At 39.6% G+C, this 27577-nt stretch overlaps 1 protein-coding gene across 5 annotated transcripts in view; it reads right to left on the bottom strand.

Moving 5' to 3' along the window:
* Positions 1 to 27577, bottom strand: part of KLF12 (KLF transcription factor 12) — a 341692-nt gene that overhangs the window by 101416 nt on the left and 212699 nt on the right. For all 5 annotated transcript variants that reach the window (XM_054013293.1, XM_054013310.1, XM_054013302.1 and 2 more), the window contains one exon: positions 10530 to 11073. In XM_054013293.1, coding sequence (XP_053869268.1) covers positions 10530 to 11073 — 544 coding nt within the window. The remainder of the gene's footprint in view (positions 1 to 10529; positions 11074 to 27577) is intronic.

Here is a 27577-nt window from a genome sequence, read left to right as displayed (position 1 = left end):
ATCCTACGGCCTGTGTTTCACAGGAGGTCAGACTAGATGATTATGGTTCCTTATGACCTTATAATCTATGCCTCTTTTTAAAGCTGAAAAGGGAAGGGTACTGGGATTTCTGTTAGTGTGCTGTCCAGAATCCCTGCTTGGAGATCCATCTTTTACATCAGTCTCTGGCCTGTTGATTGATAAATTTGAAATTTCAACCCATTCTAGCTACCAAAAGTGAGAAGCTGTGATTCCATTACTTTCCTTGCAAATGTAATATGTAAAAGTAGGGTGACCAGATGTCCCGTTTTTAAAGGGATAGTCCTGTTTTTTGGGACTTTTTCTTATATAGGCGCCTATTGTCCCCCACCCCCGTCCCTTTTTTTCCACAGTTGATATCTGGTAACCCTATGTAAAAGTTAAATATCAGCTAACAGAAAATTATTTCTAGTAGTAAACGTTATTTTTGCTACCAGGAATCTCTCCCAGGAATAGGAAAACAATCCCCCCCTGATGATTTTCACATTCACAAGAATTTCAACAATATTATTCTGGATGTGGACTTGCTGCATTAACAATAAAGTACTGGAAAATATAATTTAATAAATTATACAGCCTCTAGGCTTTTGGATCAATGTTTTATGACTTGCCAGGGCACAGAAACGTTGTCAGAACCAGTTCAAACACTAACAGGATCAGTGAACTGGTAAGCACAAGTCCTGGACCATGTTAAAAAAAGAATATGCATTCCTGAATCCCAACAACTCTACCTACCCGCACCTAAACAGCAGCACCACCCACCTGCACACTTCATCCAATAGCCACAACCCCTCATTTTATCACCCCAGAAGCGTCAACTAATATTCATGTCTGTCTGTCTTGGGAGGAGAAAGAATATAGTTGTCTTCCTGTCATGAGGTGAAGAAGAAGGTGGGTGTCTGCCTGCATTGGCTTTAATGGCTGCCAATGTTTCAAAAACTCCTGAATAATCACAAATCCAGGAAATTCAAATACTAAATAGAGGGACTTGTGATCATCCCGTCCCACTTAATGCCAGGAAATAGGTTAGAATTACAAATGTCTGGTCACATGCCATAACTTGGAGTCTATTCCCAGAGTGAGGGTGAGTATGTCCACTATATCAATACTGGGCATTTCCTTTGAAGTTACGTCCCTCAAAGGCCTAGTGGTCGAGGATTAAAGATAACCAAGTGACACATTGGATGTTGGGCTGTAAAGCTCAGTGAACACCACCTTGACATATTTTTCATTATGCCTGGGGACACCATTGTCATAGAGTTGGGTGCTGTCAGATGTGGACACTGCAGAATGCTAGAGGGCAAGTTGCCATGCTGCAACATCCTGTCTCAGCTGAGAAGATCAAGCTCACCACCATGAATAATGACAGGAAGGGAAAAGTATGCAAATATCGACATTGCTCTTTGTGATGAGAGTTGTCTATTAGATCTCCAGCTACATAAGGTAAAAAGAGATTCTATCTAAGATCCACACCCAACCATTTGATACTAACCACTTCTGAAGATTGCCATCCGTGACAGGTTTAGGAATCCAGCAGCCAGTCACTAGGGAGGGAAATACTGAAGCAGAATGTCATATATCCTGCTACATATTTCCTACAATGGAAGCAGCACCTCCAGATACAGATGTACATGAAGCATTTCAAAGAAAACCCTCTGAGACTGGATATTGTGCTCTAGTTTATGTAATATACTTTTGGACAGCTGTGTTGGGAAACCAAATCCTTGCTTTACAGACATAACAAATGTACTCATTGTGGAAAAGATGTCCTTTACTCCCCCCCACCATCTCCACAAGCAGATAACTACTACATGGAACACATATCAGATATTTCCACTCCTATTTAATGTTCATTATTAACAGTTTTTGCTTTTGAAAATTCTCTGAGAACACTAATCAGATTTTAAATCAAAACAGCTTGCTGTCTGGTAGGGCCAACAGAACTGGTCGATGTATTTAATAAAACTTTATGTACAAAGCAGCAGTATCCATGAACTTAATGGTCAGAATATAGAGTCTACAGGGGTAATTTTTATTATAATTTATAGCGAGATTACCCATACTCTACAGTTTTCAGATTTTATTGAGATTTTTATGAGTCTATGTGGCTGCAGCAGTTAACTGCACTAGACATAGCAATGGTTCATAGTGAATGGGAACTGGCATCCTCATACATATTATGTCACTAATCTACCATAAGATATTAATTGCCATTGTCCAATCTAAGGCATTATTTAAAATCATTTCACAAGTAAAATAATTTGCTATAACTTAATAATAGGGGTGTGTATATACCTATGGACGTATGTAATGTATGCACATATTTATGTATCTCCATCCATCTGTGTGTATATATATATATACACATACACACATACACACATCATATATACACAGATGGATGGAGATACATAAATATGTGCATATATATATATATAGATATATAGATATAAACACGAACACTGATTTTTCTTTAAACAAAGGACTTTTTTCATTTTAAACTGTCTGAAGTCATAAAACTCTCTCTCGTCTATATGAAACCGAACTACTGAAGCTATTAAGATCTAAATCACACCAATCATCTAATATACAAATACTCCATCACCATCATAAAACAAACCAGAGAAAATAACAAGAAAAAATATACTCAGGGAATAACCTGAACAACATATAGCAGAGGAACTATAAGGCAGTAAGAGATTCAAGTGTATAACTAACACACTTCAAGAATCCACCGGTACATAAGTTACTTTGGCCCCCCAGAAAATTTGCAGTAATTTGGTCCAAATGACACTAAAATTTAGAGGTGTATCAAACAGAAAATTAAGGGAACAGAAGGCAGAACAATTGTACCGGGGTCCTCAGTATGTAACATCTGTGTAAATAAAGTGAAATGGGAGAGGGTCGGACTCCAGCAAACATGAGGTACTGGGCCCCCAAATTTCTCTTGATGGGTCTGGTTATATATATGTTTTGTTCATATCCTAAACTGTATCAGTTATGACAAGTTTCAGAGTAACAGCCGTGTTAGTCTGTATCCGCAAAAAGAAGAAGTGGGCTGTAGTCCACGAAAGCTTATGCTCTAATAAATTTGTTAGTCTCTAAGGTGCCACAAGTACTCCTGTTCTTCTTTTTGTATCAGTTATATCAAAGTAACAGCTTTGGGGCTCAGTTCTAGCTTTTTTTACTATGATGTGCGCTGATGGGGATGCAAAGTTGTAGAACCAGAGGAATTCTTCATGCCCAAAACAGGCAATGGCTAAATGCCTCAAGGCATATTCAGCAGTCCTCCTATACTTGCTAAATGAAGAATTAGAGTGTATCCCTCCCTGCCACCACTCAAAAACAACAACAAACTGTCTCCAGGTGCTAGCAAATATGGTATAGGAAGGAATGAGATATAGACATGTCTCCTCCCTTTCAGACCTGGTAGCGGGAACTGGAAAGCCGGGCAGACTCAAGTAGGGAGAAGCACCCAGCATCTTCACTCCTCCTACTGAGCGTGGAGTGAACATTCTGGTGCCAGCCGCCCTGCAGGACTGGTACAGCACCAAACACTCTATTGGTGCCAAACAAACAATAAATGTAAGAATGAAATATAGTCTTTAAGAGGTCAGAATGTTTTGAACAAATGAATTAGTAGTTCCAGATGGGACAAAACCAAATTAGACATTGGCAAGTCTTTAGTATTTATTTTAAAATTAAAATTAAAGTCTTGTGCTGTAGGAGTCATAATATTTAAGTATGATTATTTTATTCTGCTTCCCTTAAAAATAGCCTCTGTCTCAAATGCATGATAAAACATATTTTGTCCTATCAATGTTTTAGTTCCTTCATTCCAGAAGAATTGCTATTTCTCTGGATTCTTAAATAAATGAAGCTTCTACATTAATGTGAATTCCATCTTAGGACATAAGTCTCTTCTCTTTCTGTTTCACTCTGTGGCTAGTCACTGCCATTCATTTGCTCCTTTCCCAGAACCACTGATGGTTCTGCCAAACAAAGCAGGGGGTGTATTCAGCTTGCAAACATTTTAGATATCCAGTAAATGCGTAGGAGGAAGCTTGGGTGGAGTGTGTTCACCCTCAATGGATTTTTGTGCACACCCAAAAGAAAAAAAAAAAAGCAGATAAACTCCACCCTGTTGGAAAACAGGTCAAAACTAACAGTGAATGGAGATGCAGAGACACAGAAAAATCAATCTTCCCACATAAAGCAACAAACACAGTTTATACAGACCTATATTACCTGACCTTTAGAGTCATGGTACAAATTGAATAGTCCTTAATGTTGAGTTTCTAACTTTATAGTATAAACTGCTACTTAAGACAAACAGTCTCCTATGGAGTGCATCCTTAATAGCTTAGAAGACTCTATTACCAACTTACTGGTGAGTAAAAATAGTCTAGTATGGGGAATTTCCTACTGTAAATATAGGGAATACCTACCCAAACTAGTAATGTTTTTCTTACTGATTAATATCTTAGCTACTGGAGAACATATAAAAGACAACTTTTTAAATACATGTGGAGTACGTTCCTCATATGATGTAATAAGATGCAACAGAGGTACTCCTGAGATGGGCCTAAAATACACTATAAACACACACACAATTACATGATCCCCCGAATGTTCCTCCTCTGCATTCCCTAGGGGGTGTGCCCCCCAGTTTGGGGACCACTGTCTTATATCAACGGTCACCATTGCTGAACAGAAATATTTTATTCAAGTCTCTCAGGAGTCTTTAATACGTTGGAATGCTTTATTTACTCCTGAGGGAATTCCGCACTAAAAAATGAAAAATTCTGCATAAAAATAATAAAAATTCTGCACACAGTATTTAAATTTCTACAAAATTCTGCAAATTTTATTTGTCTATAAATAAATATGGAGGCTCCAGCATGGCAGTGGCTGCACAGAGGAGGGAGATCACCCTGCAGCCCCCTACCCTATCCCAGGACACGGACTTGATGGTGAGGCTGCACCTGACCCTGACATAGTGCAAGGGTTGGGCCTGCCCCAGAAACACGTAGGGCCCTGCCCCTACTTGCTAGGTGCACCAGGTGTGGGCAGGCAGACTCAGCCTGGCAGGATCCATGTGTGGAGGGGCTTAGTGTGGGGGGATCCAGGTGTGCAGTGAGCAGGTTTTGTGTGGGGCAATCTGGATGCAAGTGGCACAGTGGGAGATCTGGGTGTACAGGGGCTTGTTGGGGTGGGGGGATTCCAGGTGCTGGGGCAATGGGACTCTGCAGGGGGGTTCGGGTGAAGGTGGTTGGGGCTCAGCAGAGGGGTCTGGATGCCGGGTGGGGGTCCAGATGCAAGGAGTGGAGCTCGGCAGGGGGTCCAGATGCAGGTTAATGGGGATCGGCAGGGGAGTCCAGGTGTGGGGAGTCAAGCAGGGGAGTCCAGGTGTATATGGGGTGGGACTCATCGGGGTGGGGGTTCAAGTGCGGGAGGCTCAGTGGGGGGTGGTCTGCGTTCAGGGGTGGAGGTCTGGATGCAGCAGGGAGGGGATTGGCAGGGATCAGAATGCAGGGGCGGTGGGCCTGGGCGAGGTGGGGGTTTAGGTGTGGGGGGCTTGTTGGGGGCATTTGGGTATGGGGGGCTCTGGATGCACAGGGGTTGGGCGAATGGGGGAGCAGCTCCCCGTGGCTGAGGAGTGATGGGGGCTCGGCAGGTAGGGTGACAGGAAATCTGTGAGCGCTGTGTTGCAGAATTCCCCCAGGAGTATTTATTGCATAGTAATAGTGGTCACCAAAAGCATTTCCCAAAGTTGTTGATAAAACACAATGTAGTTGTCCTAATCCTGCAGCATTTACTGAGGTAAAACATCAGTTGAAATAAAGGGGAGCTTTGCTGAGAAAGGACTGTGGGATAGGACCCATTGGAAATAATATTCCTAACTCTATGCCTATACCTTCTTTTATTATATATAGAAAAATTGAAGTAAATTATTCAGACCTTTAGCCAGGCCACTTCGCCTTGAGTGGTCCCTTGAAATATGTGTTATGCTAAACAGTCTGTTCCACCTTGTATTTAGCTGTGACACTCCGAATAAGTTTTCCTGACCGGAGGAAGAGCTCTGTGTAAGCTCAAAAGCTCATCTCTCACTAACAGAAATTGGTCCAATAAAAGATATTACCTCACCCACCTTGTCTCTCCCTACATTAACACTGGGAAGTCACTCCCTACCCCTCAGTTTATCAAGGTGCCATCAAATATTTTTATACATCCTTATTAAGCCAACTTTTTGTTTAAGATTTTTTTTCTGAAACTACCTATTAATAATAGTGTCGTTCCGTAACAGTCTGCAAAGTCCCACTAATGCCAATGGCCGGTGAGGATGCACAGCATAACTGGGTCTAAGTCACTGTGGGTTTGATTTTTCAAACTGCTGGCCCCCTAGATGGTGCTAAGCTGGCTCAACTCCCACTGACTGCAGTAAGAGCTCAGGGCTCTAAGCACCTCTCAGGCTCAGGCTCTGCTTGCAGATCGGGACTTTTCTTCTTTGTTATAGGTCCATGTCCCCCACAAAAGCATGTAAATGCATAAGATAAGAGCTGAAATTTTAAAGGAGATGTCGTGTCCTAAAATGCTATATTAACACTTTTGGTGTGACAGTCAGGGCCGGCTCCAGGCACCAGCTGAGCAAGCTGGTGCTTGGGGCGGCAGATTGTTGGAGGCGGCATTCTGCCCAATCCTAGGGCAACACGGCCGCTTTTTTTTTTTCTGCTCCAGCCGCCCTGTAGGGGGCAGCGGCGCAGAGAACCAGAGTGCCCTGAAGGGCAGTCCTCTTCCTTCCCTCCCCGCCGACCGGAGCGGAGCCCTCGCGGGAGGCGGCAGGAGGCAGCGCGGCGGGAGGGGCCGCGTGGCAGCGCCCCTGCTGTAGCCGTGGCCACTCCCTTCTCTCTCTCTCCCGCCCGCTTCCTCCCCCTTCCACCCCCAAGCCGGTCCCCCTGCACCCGTGCTCCAGCCGCACCGCAAGTTTTTTTTTTTTTTTTCTGCTTGGGGAGGCCAAAAAGCCAGAGCCGGCCCTGGTGACAGTCAGACTAAAGCAGACACAGAAATGAGAATGCAACTTCATTTGGATACTGTATACATTTTCAAATTTCTGTGTACTGGCCAGTAACCAGTAAAATGAATGAGTAAGTGTTGGAGCAGTTCCTGTACAATGGAAACCTAAAAAAAGTTTGAATTTTAAAATTGTTTTTCAAAGGGGAATTCAGGAGTTTTGTACACACAGACACGCTTCCGCTCATTAAGTCTGTGGACACGCTATCTTTCTTTGCATTCACACCTGACCCTTAGTTTTAGAGAAAGAGTTTGAGATAATGGGGGAACATGCAAATGGAGCATTTCAGACATGCAATGAGATGGAAGATAGTGAAGATGACACTCAAAGAGTAGTTTGCAAGATAAGGAGGAGAATCAGGACAGTAAATATTGAAGGGAAAAGAGAATTCAAGCAGAATAAGAACAGAGAAGTGTCCTGTTGACTTAGCTAGAAGGCAGCAGTTAGGAATCAGGGCAGTTTTGTTGCAAAGAAGAGAATCCAGATTGTACAGTTCAAGGGAAGAGATAGGGGAAGGAAATGTAGGCGGTAGGAGCAGAGAGCACATTTCAGTGCTTGGGCAAAAGGATCATTTGGAGATGAGACGTTAGAGAGAAAGATGGGATCAAGGGAATGTTTTCTTAATATACAAAAACAAAATGTGTTTTTAGGCAAAACAAAAGTAGCTGGATGGGCAACTGGGCAAGGAGACAGAAGAAGAGGAAAAAGCACACTCAACAATAACACCTATGGGCACTGATAGAGAAAAGTATTTATTCTGCAAAGCACTTAAACAAGTGCATGTGCTTAAGTCCCAATGAAGTCAACAGGACTTCAGCCATGTGCTTAAGCACTTTCCTGAATTGGGCCTAGTAACACTAATGCTACTTTTGACTTGGATAAATGCAAGGCACAAAGAATGTACAGATTAAGAGCCAGATTCTGCCACTGACAATTGCTCATGTTAAATGAGGGAAGAATTGATCTCTAAACATTTCTTTTTACATTTATATAAATGATCAACCATCAGGTGAAAGTTGAAGGCACACACAAATTTTAGATAATTCTGAATCTGTGTGTCTCATTCATTTGACTGGAGGAGATTGGCACCAGTTTAATTTGCAGAGCAATGCCCTTTTATTATCCGTATATATTTATTACATATGTTAACTCAAAAAGCTCATCATTGAATTTAAACTATGATATGCATATATGAAATTAAAGTTTAGCTGTCAATTTATGCAAAATATATTGTTTATTGCCTTTCTTATTTGTATTGGTTTACATAACAAAGAAAGAAAAAACATGCCAGAAAGAGCTAACAAAGAATGGCTACCTATTTTGGATTGTTACCATTATCCTTTTATTATAATTATTCAAATTAACTTGTACATTTCTATCAGAAGTATCAGTGACAGCAGAAAGGGTGCAGCTGAAGAGAAAAAAATTAAAGGACAGCTTAATCCCTTCTTTTTCTCTAGTTGTACATTCAGAGGTGCAGTGGTGCTGGGTAATGATCTCTGCCAATAATAGCACAAAGGAGAGGCTGTCAGGGTAGCTCAGTATGTCTGCATCTGAAGCTTGTGGGCTGAAATCCCTACAGTACACTAAATTCTGGAATTTTGCTGGTGAACGGGGGTAGTGAGTTTCCACTCTCACAAACTGGGAAAGTACTGACTACAGATGTAGTTGTAACTATTGCCAGTTACTACCTTTGAAAAGTAAACCAACAGTTTCTGTACCCAAGGACAATACTCGTCAAGCTCAAGGTCAGATTCAGCTCAATCCCAATGCAAAACTCCAAAACAAAACATCAAATCAAGATTATTTATTTTACAACTATTTTATAGTATGTTGCACCATGCTACTTTCATTTATCATTTTTTACATAATGGCACAGGGCCCTAAAATTATGTCATTGTATAAAGTGTAATAAAATGTCTTAACCCACCATCATTTCCAGTTTCAGAACAAAAACCAGATATGTTCTGAGTTAGTTTTGCATGTTCTGAGCCTATAAAGAGGATAAGTTCCATTTTTGCAAGAGGCTTGGCTGGTTGACTTCCATACTAAAGCTAGGGGACTGAGGCAATGGGAGGGGAAAAACAAAGATTTATGAACAACATGATGCTACTAAAAAACATAAAACCCCACCATTGCCATCAAACGTAATATTATTACACCAGAAATAGACAGAAGAGTCAAAAGAAACAATCTTTTGGGAATGACTTCATGAATCTCTTAATTAAGCAATAATAAACTCTAGGGATGTTATAAAGCATAATGCTAAATGCTTTTCTGTCTCATGAGCCCTAAAAGTGAGATTAGCTATTAATACTCTCCCCTGCAGCTTGGAGCAATAGGTCATTTTTTGGGGAGGGGGGGGGGAGATGTGACCATGTTCTATTTATCAACATGCAATGATCTTTGCCTCTAGCCTCCCTCATGTTCCTACCATTGCCACTAACATTTCTTGGTCCATTGTGCTTATAAAGCACCAATCACCATAGTATCTAGATGGGCCGCAGGTTGCCCGCCACTGATAGACACATCTATTTTCTGTGTTCTTCCGTCCACCTTTTTCCTGTCTCCCTTTCTCCTCACATCTCATCAAAACTACTCCTCTTCTGCTCTCCCAATTCCTAATATTTTCTCCTCTCCTATAACTTCAGTGTCATCTTCTTGCTCTCTGCCTTTGCCCTTACAACTCTTTTCCACTCTCATTTTCCTCCTCTTTGGAGATCTTTCTCAATACAGGCCAACCGTTCATCCCGCACTCTCCTTCTCATGCATTCTCTCCTACTTTCATGCTTGCATCTTGGGTTTTATTTCCGTAAAACTGATTAGCACCATTCACATCCCCTGTTTTCTCCTTCCATTTTACTGTTCATTCCAACAGAAACAACCTGAGGCAGGGTCTCCCACTGGCTCTCCTTAGGCTGAATGAAACCTGGTTCTATACCTTCCACTCTGCATCTGTCACTGGTTTTTGCTTTGGAGGCCTTTCCTTCTCATATTCCTGCAACAGCGCTGTTCTCAAACTGAACCTCTCTCTCCTTTGCCTCACTCCTTTGCCTTTCTTAGGTCCATTCCAACTAGCGGTTTTCTCCCTGTCCTTCTGAGTGGCTTTTTACTATTTCCCCATCTTCCTATTCCCTAATTTCAGTGCCAGGCACTCAAATACCAAAGTGATGATTATTAGTCATGATGGACAAAATTATCTCTGGTGCCACTCTATTGAATCCAATTAAGTTACACCAGGGATGAATCTGGCCCCATCTGTTCTTTTGTTTTAAGGTTTCTTAAACTTTGTGGTAAAATAAGCTTCAGCAGATGAAAAAAAATAGGTTTATAAAGTTAACAGCATTTTCAAAAGAACTGTTATTCAGCTACCACAGGTTAATTTATGCTTTACAATGTTTCAAATGAGCCTGGGATATGCAAAGCCAACTTGTCTTACCTTTAACATGGCTTCTCCCATCCTCCAACAGCGGTACTACTATAGTGTTGTTCATATTTCCAGGTGATCTCACAGCTGTGTAGACTACAGGTACCGACTGCACCACCACTGGAATGCGGTGCACATGACTCACTTTGTTGGACTGTAAGTTCATGGGGCTTGAAGGTGGTACTGGATGGATTATGTGCAAAAACTGCTGGCCTCCAACACCAGATGCAGAGGCCACAAGAGGGCCTGGAGTTAATACTGATGGCACAGATGCCGCTGAAGATACTGATGTTATTACCGTAGGGGAAGAAGCTGGCCGACTAGAAGAAGAAGAAGTTGAAGTAGAAGAAGGAGAGGAGGCTGATGCTGTCATGGAAACCGGTGAAGATGAGGCTGCTATAGGGGATGACCTGGCTTTGTTTATTGACAAGTCCACTGGTTCAGTTTGTGTTTGGAAATGGTCTGTAGATAATGAATCCTCTGGGGGATCTGCCTTCATGTTATTTAACAACAAGGGTACAGCTTCCATGTCTGGATAGTTGTGGACGTTTGGAGACTGTGGGGGGAAAAAAGGAACATGTTTATATTTTTAGTCACTGATATTAAATATTGGGCTAAGACAATTTAAACATTTAATTGATCATGCACATTTAACATGCAGTTCACACTTGGTTCTTAAGGCCACTGGAGATTTGTTTCTGTTCAATGTGGCAGCTCATGGCTGAAGGGGCAAAACATCAAGTATGAGGTGAAAAATATGCGTACTTCATCAGCAATATAAAATCCAACTAATATTTCCACATAATTGAATTGGAACAACATTTCTCTACTGGCTTACCATTAATAGTAGACAGTATTTGATTCCAGATTGCAACACTGCAAAATGACCTGTAAAAAGCAATTGCTGGGCTTTTTCAGACCTCACTTAATCTAATAAAACTCTTTCATACAAAAATACAATTAGTAACCTTTCTGTGTGTTTCTTCTACAACCAGGCGGCTCAGAATACAGCCTCATAAACTCTAGAATGCTAGATATCTCAGAAAATCATTGCTGACGAGCTAATAAGAAATGTCCAAAATCCATTGTTTCAGACACACTAAGTATCATACAATAAATTAATCCTCTTCTGAGTTTTTAGAATTAAACTATGTTAGATTTTTTGTTGAAGGCTTTTCCATTGCTATTTCGAGCAAAAAAAGAAAACAAACAAACAAACAAACAAACAAAAAACCCAACAAATTCCAGGACACCAAGAAGATATAATGTGAAAGAAAAGTAGCAACATTTAAAATAAAGTAAAATAATAATATGAGTAATAATAACAATCTGATCATAATGGGAAACCTTACACCTGAAATTCCTAAATATGAAAATATAAGATATTCTAAAAGCCCCTGTCCATTCCAGGAAAGGAATATTTGGGGAGTTTGATTGATCATGATCTGAACTGCATTCACCTTCATCTTCCCTCTCCCCCCCCCAAAAGTTCAATGGATGAATGACAAAAATGTTTAGAGGCATTAGACTTCTGTATGTGGGAAGAGTGAAAAAATTGGGACTGTTTAGTTTAGAGTGGAAATGAATAAAGAGACATGAGACAGGTACATAAAATGATGAATTAAACCAAATGGTATAGAGAAGGCCTTCTTTTTATCCTCTCTCTCTCTCTCTCTCTCTCTCTCTCTCTCTCTCTCTCTCTCTCTCAGGGGGACATCTAATTAAATTGAATGGCAACAAACTATAAATTGATTAAAAGAAATACTTTCTTTATACAATACATAATCAACCTGGGGAACTCATTAGTACAAGATGATCTTGACTTTACAAGTTTAGCAGAATTCTAAAGAAGGATTAGGCATTTATATTATACTATACAGTGAAGAGTGAGGTTGGTTTTGTGGCTAAAGTGGTGCATTGGGACTAAACAGACCTGGGTTCCAGTTCTGGCTGTGACATATGCTTCTTGTTTGATTTTAACTTAGTCTCTCGGTGCCTAAGTTCTCCACCCATAAAATGGGGATAGCAACAAGGTTTTTTTTTGCCCTCCCCATGTCCCCTTCGCATAGTTAAAAATGGTAAGATCTTTGGGACAGGGATAGTCTCTCTCTATATGTATGTATATATGTACCTCTGTATAAATGTACACCCGTGCCAGTTGGGGCCGCCGCATGCTATTGTAGTACAAATAATCAAAATAATAATTATATTATATAGCTAATGAAAACATACACAGTTCAATAGATAAGATAATTCTCTATACACTTACAGGATAGAAAATACCATGTGTCAGGGCAAACACCAATCACTGACTAACGTGGTTATAAAGAAATATTCTTAATGAAAAAATTATTCCATAATTGTCCACTATGTACTCTTGTACCTTCCTTTGAAACATCATGCACTAGCCATCATCATCTGAACTACATGGACCACTGGTCTGGGAATTTCTATGTTGATCTTGCGGCAAGGTGGTAAGTAGTTGTAAGAATGGGACAGAGGAAAATGTATCTTTTTGACCATATAATTTACCACCTTGAATCACAGACTCAGATTTTTAGGTCAGAAGGGACCATCATGATCATCTAGTCTGACCTCCTGTACATTGCAGGCCACAGAACCTCACCCATTCCTGACACTCTACACTTTTTAGCTCTTTTACTTTAAAAAAAATGAAAACTACATACACGATATAGAGTAGATTGGTTGCTACCACAAATCATGTCACAGAATTTGGCAAGGTTAATCTCAGAACAGGGCTCTACATTTTATTGTGGTAGTTCTGACTAGTGTTTTGAAATAGCTGGCTTGCTGAGACCCCTGCCTATCATATTGACAAGTACTGTCTCATTGTACTACCTGTTATCTCTTGTCTTATACTTAGTCTGTAAATGCCTTTGGGCAAGTATGGTCTTTTTGTTCTGTGTTTATACAGGGCCTTGCACTAATGGGGTCCTAGTTCCTGTCTTTGTCTTCTAGTGCTACGGTAATACAAATAAGTAACAATAGTAACAACAATAATGTCCATACAACTGCATTTGAAAACTTAACAAACCTCACAAGAATTTCCTAAAACAGAAATGAAAACCCTCAAAAATCAAGAGGGTTTAACCATGTCTTGTACTTCAGTAAATTCAGGATCCCAAGAATTCATTTTAGTATGCACTGAAAGAGACAGCAGGATGCATTTGAAGCCACTGATGCTTTGGAAATCTTGTACATAAAATAAAAATGGTACAGTCTCAAAAAGTACCCCCTATTTTGTTCGGGTGGATGGGAACACATAGCTCTGCACCACCACTCCCTGCTTGACACTGACCTACTCCAGAAAGAATCTGCCATTCTGTATGGATCTCTGTCTGCCATCAAGGACATTAATTGAGATTGCAAAAAGTTTAGATATCAGTTGTGTTTGAATTCAAATTCTAAACATTAGATCATCATTATTTTCTGGAAATGTACGGTATGAACAAACATTTTCCACTAAGAAGTATTATTCTAGCCTTAAAAAAGCAGGAACTCTTTGAATGAGAAAATGTATTTTTAAACAAGGGGGATAGCTGAATTCTCAGCATGTTATTTTTTGGCATGTTGGGGCCTAGCACTGAAAAACTGTTTGACGTCTGGAAAAGACTTTTCCCATACAGCTACACTGCCAAATTGCTGGGTGGATTTTTTTCACCTCCCATCAGGCATCCAGGGAGGTCTGGTTGGGGGGAGCGGGGAGTGTTCACTTAATTGTCACAACTTTGGCAGGTTCCAGTGAAGTTGGTGGGTTAAAAACGTCTGATGACAGATCACTGTAACTCAATGGGCTGCTTGGATATAACCCAGAGTACAACATGACATGGTGAGGGGTGTGCCTCTTTGTCTCACACAGCATTTGGCTCTACTTATCTCATAGCTCCAGCCTCCAGCGTGGGGGTTCCCGGGTATGCCTGATGGTGTAGAGAGGGTATTTCTTTCATACTCACCATCAGGTTTGTAGAGCCCGGGGCCTTGGTGCTCAGTTGAAATTGGCACTGGAACAGTCCAGTTGGGTAGTTTGAAGAGTGGGTCTCCATTGGTTAAGGATTTTTACTAAAGTTACTGCCTCTGCATTTAACAATATTATAGCGTATGTCTTGTCTCCCTTTTAAAACTTGAAATCAATACTTCCAATAGTGCTCTGCTCATAAATTTGCCAGTAACAAATACTACCTGGATCTCTATATGTATCAGTCCACTGCTACTAGATTGGAAAAAAAAGTTAATCTGACACAGCATAAAAACAAAATAAACAAAAACACCCAAAAAGCAAAAACATTATTGTGCATTTCAAGACTATTGTATAAATATGCTGGATGACACCTCATACCATGCTTTTCAAGCCTACCTACACAGAAACAGAGTTCTACTTTGTCGCCTTCCCACTCTTTCCCTGAATTTTACCTTTCCTTGCCATACTTTAGTCTATATTCTAAAGTCCTCTCCCATGACTATTCCAGTCATGTCTCAACTCCTTTGAATCTCTTCCTTGGTTCTTGTCTATATCTAAAACAGGGATCGGCAACCTTTGGCATGCGGCCTGCCAGGGTAAGTACCTTGGCAGGCCGGCCCGGTTTGTTTACCTGCCGCGTCCGCAGGTTTGGCCGATCGCGGCTCCCACTGGCTGCAGTTCACTGTCCCAGGTCAATGGGGGCTGCGGGAAGTGGCGCGGGCCAATGGATGTGCTGGCCGCCGCTTCCCACCGCCCCCGTTGGCCTGAAGTGGCGAACCGCAGCCAGTGGGAGCTGCGATCGGCCGAACCTGCGAACGCAGGTAAACAAACCAGCCCAGCCCTCCAGGGTGCTTACCCTGGCGAGCTGCGTGCCAAAGGTTGCCGATCCCTGATCTAAACGATGTAGGGCTTATAATTTCTGCACACCAAAGATACCTAACAGATCTGGGGAACCAGCAGAGGCTATAAACTCTGCAGGACCAGAGAGAATCTTGACTTCAGCAACCCTTCTCAGTGCTGTACAAGTTACGAGCTTCACAGGTTACTCAGCCCCAGTAAGACTGTCTATTCTTGTGGAGTTATTTTGCCCTGCCTGATGGAATTTATAAACTCAACAAAGAGCTGTCGGAATCTAAATTCCTCTTGCTCCCTGGCAGTGTTCTCACCAGGAGAAAAACGTTGTTATAAGCTGCATCAAAAGTCCCTGATGAGGACAATGGAATAAACTAAGTTTAGAATTCATACAATAAACTGGCTTTGAGACAAGAAGTTAAAAAAAAAAAAAGTCAGAAAACCTCCAATTGTTTGAATTATCACATATCAAACACCTTGTCTGATTATCATCAAACTGTCCCACGTTATTCTCCACTTGCAGTGGAATTTACACGAACGGTTTCAGATAAAAGTATTTTGTTTTGGCAAAGTTAAAGGAGAGTAAAAATCAAACTTGTCCTGAAAAACAAGCCACAATGAACCACAATCAACCACTGTTGCTCCATCACAATGGGGTTCAGCCCTCTGTGCTGTCAGAATTAGGGTGGGCTTAAGTGCCATAGCTTTCACCTCTGATTTTCATGCTTGGCAGGCAAGATTTAAGTGACCAAGAATATCTTACTACGGTCTTCCTAATGCTTCACCTTCAAAAGAAAAACATACTAGATTCCAAATAAAGAAAATGACTTAGCATAGCACAAATAATTCTGCTTTAAGTAACACAATGATATACTTGGAATTTTGTACAAGAAAAAAATGCATGTAGAAAGATTGGATTTAAGAATGTTTAATCTTATAGCTCAGTTTTCCCTCATTAAAATGGAAAATGTTCCTATTTCTTCATGCAGATGAGGGTGGAGACTTATTTAAATGAGTTTCCCAAGCTTGATGCAACTCATCCCATGAAGTAAGCAAGCTTCTCCTCCTCATCCTCTCAGGTCTGGACAAGGCACTCGTGGAACAAGAAAACTCTAATACATAATCAGTTTACATGGTCTTTTGGCATTCCAAAGAGCCACATAAGTAGAGTTCAAAATAGGGTTATTCCCCACCCCTCACCAACAGCATCTCTTGTGTGCAAAACTTTTTTTGTTTAATTTAATAATTGTATGAATTAACTTTCTTTTAAAAGTAATAAAATAGATATCTTTGAAAAGGCCTTTCCATGATGGAGATGACTTTCACAATACAGACAATGCATCTTACTCGAAAAGCTCCAACCAGCCAACCTTCCCCCCCCCCAAAAAAACACTCTGAAACAAATCAACCTTAAAAAAGATTAAAGTAAATTAATAAAATCTAAAAATGTCAAGAACAAAATCCCTATCCCATGAAGAGTTTTTACCACCCAAAGACAGAGACTCCATGAAGTCCACTGGAGACTTTGCTAAAGCGACTGATTTTATCTGAAAGGTACCCAGATGGGTATAGAATAAGATATATAAGTCCAATTCAGACACCCATTTTTGAAAACTTAGCTTAAGTTTTAATATGCTCTAAAACTACCAAGTGAACAATCTTTTGTGTTTGTTCACTTAAGGCTGCTGCCTCAAGTGTTTTTAGGATGGCAGAACAGCTCCGTTTAGATTCATTACCTAAATGATCACACTTAAAGAAAAGCAAAACCCAGAAAGCTGTGTCTGTCTTATACACTTTTTGCTTTTCATTGGCAGAGTAAAATAAAAAATGGTTCACAAAAAGTTAACACAAAACAAAGATCTATATTTTTTCCAACTGCCATTTGCAAATTTAATAGCTATTGGATAGAGAAAATTTTATAGTCCTCTTCTCTGGGGCTGATTCACTGTTACCTGTGCACCTTGTGCAGTCATTTACAATAGGCAGAATGAATGCAAATGATGCTAAATGCTACCAAATCCATCACTTTGCACTGGTGTGAATGACTACATAGGGTTCAGGGCAACATAGACTCAGGCCCATTAAGCTCAGACAGAGCTAAATTTTACTACTACACCTTTAAGAGTGCAATGTTTTTTACCATATGGTCATATGATCAAATATAATATTCATTTAAATAATGTTGTGCAGGCAAGGATCTAATGAGCTTTACAAATATTACCTGTGAAGTAGGTTAATAGTATTATTCCTATTATACAAACATGGGAATTGTGGCACACAAGGCCAGATCATCAGCTGAAGTAAGTGGTCATAACTCCAAGGAGCTACCATGATTTCTACAAATTAAGGACCTGCCCTAAAGGAGTTAAAGGAAAAAAATTCAAATGCAGATGCTTCAAGTTAGAAACATAAACTCTAAATTATTATTAGATTCTAATAGCACTCACGGTGTGCTAGGTAACTTACACAAAGGAAATGATCCCTGCCCCAAAGAGTTTATAATCTAAGACAAACAACGTGAAAAGGGTGGGAGAGAGGGATATAATTTAAATATGTCCATGTTTTGTATACATTTTGTATACGTTATACAGACTTCTAAAAATTAAGTACACATTAATAACCTGGCAATTCTACTTAGGTATCAGGCTGCAGCCCGATCCCGAATGTCTACAAGCCTGAGTCAGCTGGCACAGATCAGCTGAAAGTGTCTAACTGCAGTATAGACATACCCTAAGTTGTCAAACTAAGTACTAAAGCTTGAAAATTTTGGTCTGAAGTAAGTTACCTTAGGTCATATTACGGTCATAGAGCTGTGGCAGAACCGAAGTATTATCTGTATGGTGTTGTCACCTAAAGTCTGCAGATAGATACTGGGCCCCATTGTGCTAGGGTCTGTGTATGTGTACCCCTAGGAGGCAGAGACTGGGGTTCCCTGTGCTAGGCTCTGTGCACATTACACTGTACCCTTAGATGGGTTATTAGCTGCAGGTATTGAACCCGTGACCTCTGGCTCTAAAAGCTAAGAGACTCAGCTCTCTTGGTCAAGGCTACAGCACGTTGATCAACCCAGCCTCTAGAGGGGGCCAGAGTGCCATGCTGAGTAAATGGTTACATACACATATATAACTAAATAAAATGTAATAAAATAAAATTCACTGTCCCAAAGAGCTTATAGTCTATTGCATGATAAGAGCCAACAGATGGAGAAAACACATTGTGGAAGGTCAATGTAACAGTGAAACTAGAATATTAAGCAGTTGCCTCAGCTTAATACTTGTTTGATTTCAAAATGGATGCTTTGAGCTCTGAATATTTAGAAATAAAATTGTCATTATTGGTATGGTTTTTGAGCAAAAACCAAACAGAGCACACATGCTGTGTATTGCAAATGGCTCTTGTGTACAGCTTCGTTTTTATAAAGCTTGTTTATATAAAGTATATAATGGAGATACTTTAATAGTATTAACACGCATACATCATACATATATACATGCAAATATAAAATATAGGCATGTTAATACTATTAGAGCATTTACATGACCCTGCTATTTCAGGACTGTTGTTTGCAATACAGCTTTGTTTATATGTATGTAGGACCTACAAAAAAAGATGCAATTTAAAAAGAACCTAGTCAGAGATGGGAAGATTGAGTTTAAAACTAACCATGCATAAAAGAGGAGGATGACATCAAAGTTTCCTGGTATGAATAATTTAAACTACTTGATAATATTGCTTTTACTTATCCTTATCTTTTCTATTCACACTAAGGTATTATTATTAAGGTATTATATACAAATTAGCCTGTGACATCATACTGTTACAGCAACAAAAAAGAACATATGCCACAATTACAACATATCTTTGGCAACAGCTCAGACTTGGAGATGGGAGAAGTGGTTTAGAAGGAAAAGAGATCACTTTCCAAATAGCATTAATTTTTAAACACAAGTTTAACAGTGAACACAAATACATTTCATTTTCAAATTACTTCTGTTTAAATAATACATTTCTAAAGACTGAATAAGCATTAAAGTTAGTTGTTAATTCCACCTCCATTCCCAAGACTCAGAGAAGAAGTACCAAAGGACTTCTCCACTGGCACTGAAGGAAGGCTGGTGACTACTTCCTTCCAAAGCCAATGTTACTTAGACCATGGGTTGTTTGGCAGATGAAAGACAAAATGATACATTTCATTCTCTTTGGCATTACTAAGGTCATATCTAAACTAGCAAGCTTACAGTGACACACCTGTACTGATGCAGCTGTGCCGCTGTAAGATCGCTCGTGTAGCCACTCTATGCTGACTGGAGAGAGCTCTTCTTTCAATATACTTAAACCACCCCCAATGAGCAATGGTAGTTATAGCAGTGGGAGAACTCGTCCGCTGACATAGCACTGTCCACACTGGCGCTTCTGTCACTGTATCTATGTGGCTCAGAGGGATGTTTTTTTCACACCCCTGAGTGACATAAGTTATATACTGAGAAAAGTGCTAGTGTAGTCATAGCCTAACTCTACCTGCTGTCATTGATCCTTTCCCCAAACTTGAATCAATAATGTATTAAAAAAGCTAGATGTTCAGCATAGATGTATAATTTATATTTTAACAGTATTATTAAATTGCTCCATAAAAGGGAGAAACGGAGAGAAATTCAATGCATGGCACAGTAATTTATAGGTAGGGTACAAGGCAATACTTCAAGAGAAACAAGAACCTAAAAAAGGCATAAAACAATAATGGCATTTGGCCTAGTCTAGAATATTGCTTATGTACAGTACACAAAGCATATTTATAATATATTTCTGGACCCTGTACCTATACTTCAGTTTCAGGATAAAAGATAAAAACTTATAAATAAATGGCAGAAAATATCATAGAATCATACCAATTACTTCAGTGGGATTATTTGTGTAAGTAAGTACTAATGTCATGAATGAAAGCTGCAAGGCTGGACAGTTAGAACTTTTAATATTTCCTCATTACTCAATGCTTCCAGCTTCTAATCACTTTTGTTGTTCTTTTCTGAACTTCTTTCAACCTGTCTATATCTGTCTCGTACTGCAGTGCCCAGAAATGACTATAATATTCAATGTGAAGTTTTAGTTGTGCTATAAAGAGGGAGAACAATTACCTCTTGCTCTATTTTGTAATGACTCTGTAGGCAGTCCAAAACTTTGGGTTGTTGGGTTTTTTTGGACCACTGGAAACTCATGTGTTCTAGTCCATTTCTACCTCAACATCTCTTTCAGCATTACTGCTTTCCAAGTTTCTATTTCCAATTATATAGAGAGATGTTTCAATTTATTTTCCACCAGGTGTATTCATTTTTCCAAGCTTAATCTGAGCCTATTATTTACTGCCCTTAATTCTAAACTCTCCAAGTTCCTTTTTATTTTTCAGACCTTAATGATATTTGCAAAACCTCACAATTTAGAACATTTCTGAATCTCAAAATGTTGTTTATCTTCTGTGAAAGAACTGCAATAAAAATGTTAGACAGTAGTGGACCTAATGTTGATCCTTGGTGCACCTCACCAGAATCTTCCACAGTATCATACAGTGTTGTTTATCATTACCTTTATTTGAAATGTCCAGATATTTTTCATTCCACATGAAAATGTTCCTAGACCAACCAATTCAAATTAATTCTGATGGCAAGATTTCATGATGCCTTCGTATCAAGTGGCATACTAAACTCCTAATAGTTTGCATCTACTACATTTTATCATCCACTACGTACAGACAGGGCTGGTTGCAGCACCTACCATTAAGGTTGTTCAACATTTCCTATTATATTACTATTTATTATTTGTGTTACTGTAACACCTAGACGCTCCAGTCCTGGACCAGGACTCCATTAGATCAGGCTGAAATTTTCCAGGCTGCAGTGTCTGCCTCTAGCTGAATTTTATGGGAAAATTTCATCCAAAATTGGTGAGTCATTTCTGAGAATGAGGCTACTGAAAAATATCTTGCTCTGTCTGTTAAAAAATTCTGGAAACCTTTACTTTGAGAAGCTCTGGCACTTCCATGATTTGGAGCAGGGACTTGACATCTGGCAGAATGATAGCCTTTGTGTCAAGCATGTGCCTTTAGACCTCCCCATGAAAAACTGTCCAATTCTGGTAAACAAGCAATATCTTGTGGTTGAGCTACACAGAATGGTTTCAAAAAACTCTGTTGTATTTCATATAATGCAACCTATTCATTGTGTGACCTGAGAGAAGTCTCTTTGCCTCAGTTTTCATTCAGTAAAACAATATCAATAATATTCATCTACATTAAACATTATATGATTAATCCCCATGAGTCTCCTTTTATGTAGGTAAAGGCATATTAGCCCCATTTCACAGCTAGGAAACCCGAGGCAAAAAATTTTAAGGAGTTTTCCCAAGACCACAAAGCGGATAAGTGTCAGAGCCAAAATCAGAACTCCTTAGTTCTTTGTTCTGTGCTATTATCATAAGACCATGCTTCTATTCTCTATTTTTTCCAGTTTTCTTTTTGAATAGTTAGTTCAATAAAAACAATCTAAAACAAAAAATCAATCAACACTCATAATACATATTTTAATATTAGAATCTGATTCTACATAATTGTAATCTAATTTTGATTCTATGCAAATATCACATTTATAATCTATGGTAGTCAGCAGTGAGTTCTTGTTCCTTAGCATTTTCACTGCAAACTATAATATCCAGCTAAGCAACTGAACTAAAATTATCCTAAATATACATGTTTTAAAATATATGTTTAAAATATCCATTTATATTACTGGGTGTGTTACAACAGAGAGGACTAAAGTGGTTTGGGTCATTTATCTGTTTGTTTTCCTTAGAACAGAGTAGCAGGGAACTCAAAAAATCACCATAATGTTAGTCATGGATGAGTTTTGTTTCAGAGGATTGCTTTTAAGATAGGAAACATCACTTTAAAAGAAGCTCCTCTTAATATCAACAACGGTTCAATAACTTCTCTTTTCCTAACCCTACCCTAGCCCACTGACCAGCTTCAAAGTAAATCAAATTTCCTAAAATTAATTTAAACTTCACCAAAGAACTTTTCAATAACAGAGCATTACACATAAATAATAGATAAATTGTCCAAAATTATAAGGGATATAAGATGATTGTCTGATTGCATTCTGTGGCATGCAAGTGTTAATTTACTAGTTGGTTCTTTTATACTCCCCCATGGTAACATGCCAGACTACTGCTTAGCACCTAATCCAAAGCACATTGAAGATGGGAAAGGCTTGGGATCAGACCCACAGACATCTTCTGCAAATATGGGGATATTGAAAGAAAAAGAGTTTATACTTTGCTTTTGATCTTTAATAAATATTCTATAAAATATTTATTTAGTTATTTAATAAAATATTTGACAAATAGATCCTATATTCTGAGAAGTATATATATATATATATATACTGCCCATGTATAGTGTTAGGGCACAGTGAAATACAGGTAAATACTTTTGCTTGCATGATTAGTATCTTGAACTATTTACTAACTACTGCACATAGAAGAGAAGTTCTGCAGCGTTATTGCAGTCATTCACCACACCCTAACCAAAATACTTTGCAGTATCATGTAATAGGTCAGAGAAAATGGGGCTTTTTATTCAGTGTTTATGCCATTTCTAGGAAACTAGGGCCAGATGGTCACAAGAGCCAAAGTTCCCACGTATGCATCAGCTGCAGCTCCCACTAAGGGCCCTAAATGTGAGCAGCTGAACTCTTTCAAAAGTTTGGCCGTTAAATGTTTAAGGAACGTTCAAGTGTCAGATGTAAGAGTTGGTCCAAACTTGCAGCTCTGCTGCTTTACTTACCTGTCTTGAGAGGTATCATGTTATGCTAAAAGCCTTTATATGTTTGTTTAGTCCTCTTGAGTATAATGTAACTTCAAAAGAAGCAGAAAAGGCCAGTAAGTTTTATTATTTTAATTAATTATTATTATTATATGGACAAAAAATAAAAACAAGCACATCAAATACATTTGTCTCTGGCAGATTTAAGGGTGATTCCCCTGAGATACAGCTACTGCTAGTCTTCTTGTTGACATGTGGTTCCTGTTCCTAAGCTACTTTACAACACTAATTAGTATAGGCACATCAGACTATATCACATATTAAATAGAAGAATTCATGCTTAGTTCTCTCCCCACTCTGAGCTAAAAATAATATCTCTAGTTTTAGTATATATGTAACTTGGAAGTCTGAATGTGATAAAACTAAAACTGTGGATTACAGCCGTTTTACAAATGATTTGCTGTCTCATGAATTTGATTCAATAAGTCGAGCTCTTTACGTTCTAAGGAAACAGAGTAAGACTGCTGCTGACAAAAAGCAATGTGTGAAAGCAGGCAAGGCTGTGACTCCCTGGTGTTGCCACCTGGAGCAGGGCCACACGAAGATTGTGTCTATTAGGTCTTGCATGCATTTGAGAATTCTGATGTGATAATCACCCTTTCCTCCCTCTATCTTGCCTATAACACACCTCACAACCATACACAAATGTGTTCCCAATGGTGCACAGGTGTTATGACTGTTTGGATTACACTTGATTTCAAACCAGACTAATCGCCATCTCCCTCCCTGTAAATTTCCATCAGCACAACAACAGTGTGGACAGGAATTGCTTCCCAATGGTGCAAATAGTCCTCCTAATATCATTCCACAGCACTGCTTGCTGCTTAGATGGTTCATCTGGTCTACTTTCTGCACTCCACTGCACAGGGGCAAATTCAATAGGTACTGCTTATCTGCACAAACAGTGGTGGGCACAGTGAGGAGCTCATTTGTGTTATTTCCCAAGCAATCTATTTAGGAACACAGGAACTGCCATACCAGCAAAGAGCAGTGGTACATTATTTAGTATTCTGTCTCCAGCAGTGACCAGTACCAGATGTTTCAGAGAAAGGTCAAAGTAACCACAAAATGGACAATTATGGTATAATCTGACTGTCGGGGAAATTTCATCCTAATCCCATTAGTTAGAAGTTGGCTTTTACCCTGAGGCATGGAGGGTTTGTCTCGTCCTAATTTGAGGATTTTTAAAAAAAATGTAACTGTGGATGCTCTCATTCATATGAATATCATATCTTCTTGCATCCTGGCAAGCTCTTGGCTTCAATAACATGTAGCAATGAATTCCAGAGGCTAATTTTGCATGGTTGAACAAAAAAGTATTTTCTTCTATTTGTTTTAGTTTTGCTGCCTTTCACTTTCCTTTAATATCCCCTTATTATTGTAGCATGAGAAAAAGAAAACATGAATACTCTATCTAGCTTTCATTATTTTGTACATCTCTATCACATCCCTTCTTACTCATCTCCTCTCTCACTAAACAATACTGATCTTCTCCCTGTCTCTTCAGAGCGAAGCCTTTCCATTTCTCCAATCATTTTCATCACGCATCTCTATATTTTTTATGAGATACAATAGTCAGAATTGATTGCAGCATAGCAGTTGATTGTTATCTTTGTCTTCAAACATTTTCAGTACTATGTTCAGCAGCTACTGATTTTGTAACCCAGGCTTAAAGTGTGGCTCCCTGTCCTCCTCTAATGGCTGGATTAAACAGCTTTGTATGAATCTACTGTTGACTTCAAGCTAACAGACCTGGGTCTCTGAGCCTCTATTGTTTGAGCTAATACTTCTAAAGCCAGGTAGATGGGGTTCATTCCTCACTTCTGACAATCCAACAAGGGACCACAACTTCATACTGTTTCAGGCGGTAGCATGTCTCAGAGAAGACCTCCCTATGAGTGTAGTTCCAACTGGACTGCAGCAGATGTGCTGCTGAACGTGAGCCTGATCCTGCTTCTACTGAAGCCAGTGGATAAATTCCCATTTTCTTCAACGCATACAAGATGAGGACCCATCTGAGGAGAGGAGGAGGTCTAGACCCAACTGAATTCAGTCTGAAGGAACACTTGAGTATAACCAAGTGACAGAGTGTCTAGCTGAAACGGAGTGACAAGCTGTGAAAAGATTGTTTGTAATCCCCTAACAAGACCTTAAATAGAATGGTTCATAGTTTATATATACTCTGGTGGTCTTTGCAGACAGAAGATGTACATCATCATATTACTTGGCAACAAGGTATTTGAAATACAAAGGCCTTTTCTTGGATTTCAATAAGTGATTCTGAAAAAAACTTATTCCAGCTCAAATCAAATGATTTTGCAGCTTTAAACTGTAATTTATATTCAACTAATAACTAATCCAGTTCCTGCATGGAATATAATAGATAGCTTTATATTAGAATGTGATGGTGGGTTTATCACAATTCTCCTTCCTTCCTTATTAATAAAATGACTTTCCCACATAGAAAGTAGAGCAATGGTGCCATTTTATTGGCCAAGGTTTATAACTTAGCTGGACATTACTATTTTATTAAATTTAAAATCAATTAACATTCATATAAAAATGTCATTATCTGGACTCTACAAATCTAGTAATTAAATTCAGTGCTAGCCTAAGTGGATGCAACTCTAGTAAAGTAAAAGGAAATGCACCCTCCTTGGTTAGTACATTTTTTATAATTTGCTTATATTCTTAAGGCCATATTCTCCAGGCTACCTGAGCTCAATGAAAGATCGAAGGGGGTGGTGAGGTGGTGACGTGGGGGGGGGGGGGGGGCGGAGAGAGGGGAGGTGGAAAATGCCTAAAAAGCTGTTCTAATGTTTGCTACTGTCCTTGGCCCCCAGGGGTTATCAGCCAAGATTAGGTGTGGCCCTGCCACATCCTCTGCAACGAGTGCTGAGAGAGGAATTACCGAGACATTATGGTGGCTCAGTGCCATGCGATGAATGGATCTTCAAATACACCTCTACCCCGATATAACGCAACCCGATATAACATGAATTCGGATATAACGCGGTAAAGCAGTGCTCCAGGGGGGTGGGGCTGCGCACTCCGGAGGATCAAAGCAAGTTCAATATAACGTGGTTTCACCTATAACGCGGTAAGATTTTTTTGGCTCCTGAGGACAGCGTTATATCAGGGTAGAGGTGTAGTTGGTTAAGACAAAACTGCTTTGCACCCCCTAGTAAAAAGCTGTTCTAAGAGAACTGACAGCTGAAATAGTGAGACAGTTTGAAGTTGTCAAAGATTACTGCACATATGAAATCTGGTGATGAATGGTTAGATTTTTGTCTCATAGGGAGTGCAAACAAAGGAAGACTATTTGTTTAAACCAAACTTTGCACCTTACACTAATCACCCAAGACTGAAAACGTTGTATGGAAGCATTTTATAAGATATATAAACCTTAATTTGAAACAAAAAGCAACTTGCATAACATGAGACATACATTTAGGCGAAACCACAAATTTGGTATGTAAAACCTAACTTGTGCTTTGCTTTCAGTTTACTTGTCTTCAAAGGGTTCACAGTGTATGTAACCATATTAATACTGTGATCATGGAAATACTGATTATACACTCAAAGCATGACATCTGCAATCACATCACATGCATGCCAAAGGAACAGAATGATTGTCAAAGAGGGACGTGTTTATCATTATGAGACTAAGCCAGTTATCCACTGTATATGGGTTCACTCTATAGCTCTTCAAAGATATAGAATAATGTCTCAAGAAATAAATGCAGGGCTTGCTATAGCAATCATTTATCAAAATGACAACAAATATGGTGACAGGTTCTTCTTGAAATAGTGCTGTTAAGTTCAATAAGCCTGTTGCTTGAAAGGTTATGAATGATGTGAGAATTTTCCAGTATAGCCCTTTCCATATTAGTCCTTTCTAGTAAAAGAGCTAGCTCAGCTATTCTCAGACAGTGGGCCATAGCTCTTTGGGGAGAGGTGTCTGTGACAATTGTTCTGGGGTCTGCAAATAACAAGTTCTTATGTGGCAAAAAGGGCTAATGTGACCCTTGGATGTATAAACTGGGGAGTAGTGAGTAGAGTAGGGAGTGATTTTACCTTTGTATATGGCGGGGATCGGCAACCTTTGGCACGCAGCCCGTCAGGGAAATCTGCTGGCGGGTTGGGATGGTTTGTTTACCTGCAGCATCAGCAGGTTCAGCCAATCACAGTTCCCACTGGCCGTGGTTCACCGTTCCAGGTCAATGGGGGCTGCGAGAAGCGACACGGGCCGAGGGATGTGCTGTCCACTGCTTCCCGCAGCCCCCATTGGCCTGGAACAGCAAGCTGCTGCCAGTGGGAACTGCGATCGGCCGAACCTGCTGATGCTGCAGGTAAACA

The sequence above is a fragment of the Malaclemys terrapin genome, chromosome 1 (genome assembly GCF_027887155.1).
Source record: "Malaclemys terrapin pileata isolate rMalTer1 chromosome 1, rMalTer1.hap1, whole genome shotgun sequence".
Taxonomy (NCBI): Eukaryota; Metazoa; Chordata; order Testudines; family Emydidae; genus Malaclemys; species Malaclemys terrapin.
This window is presented reverse-complemented; position numbering and strand designations above follow the sequence as displayed.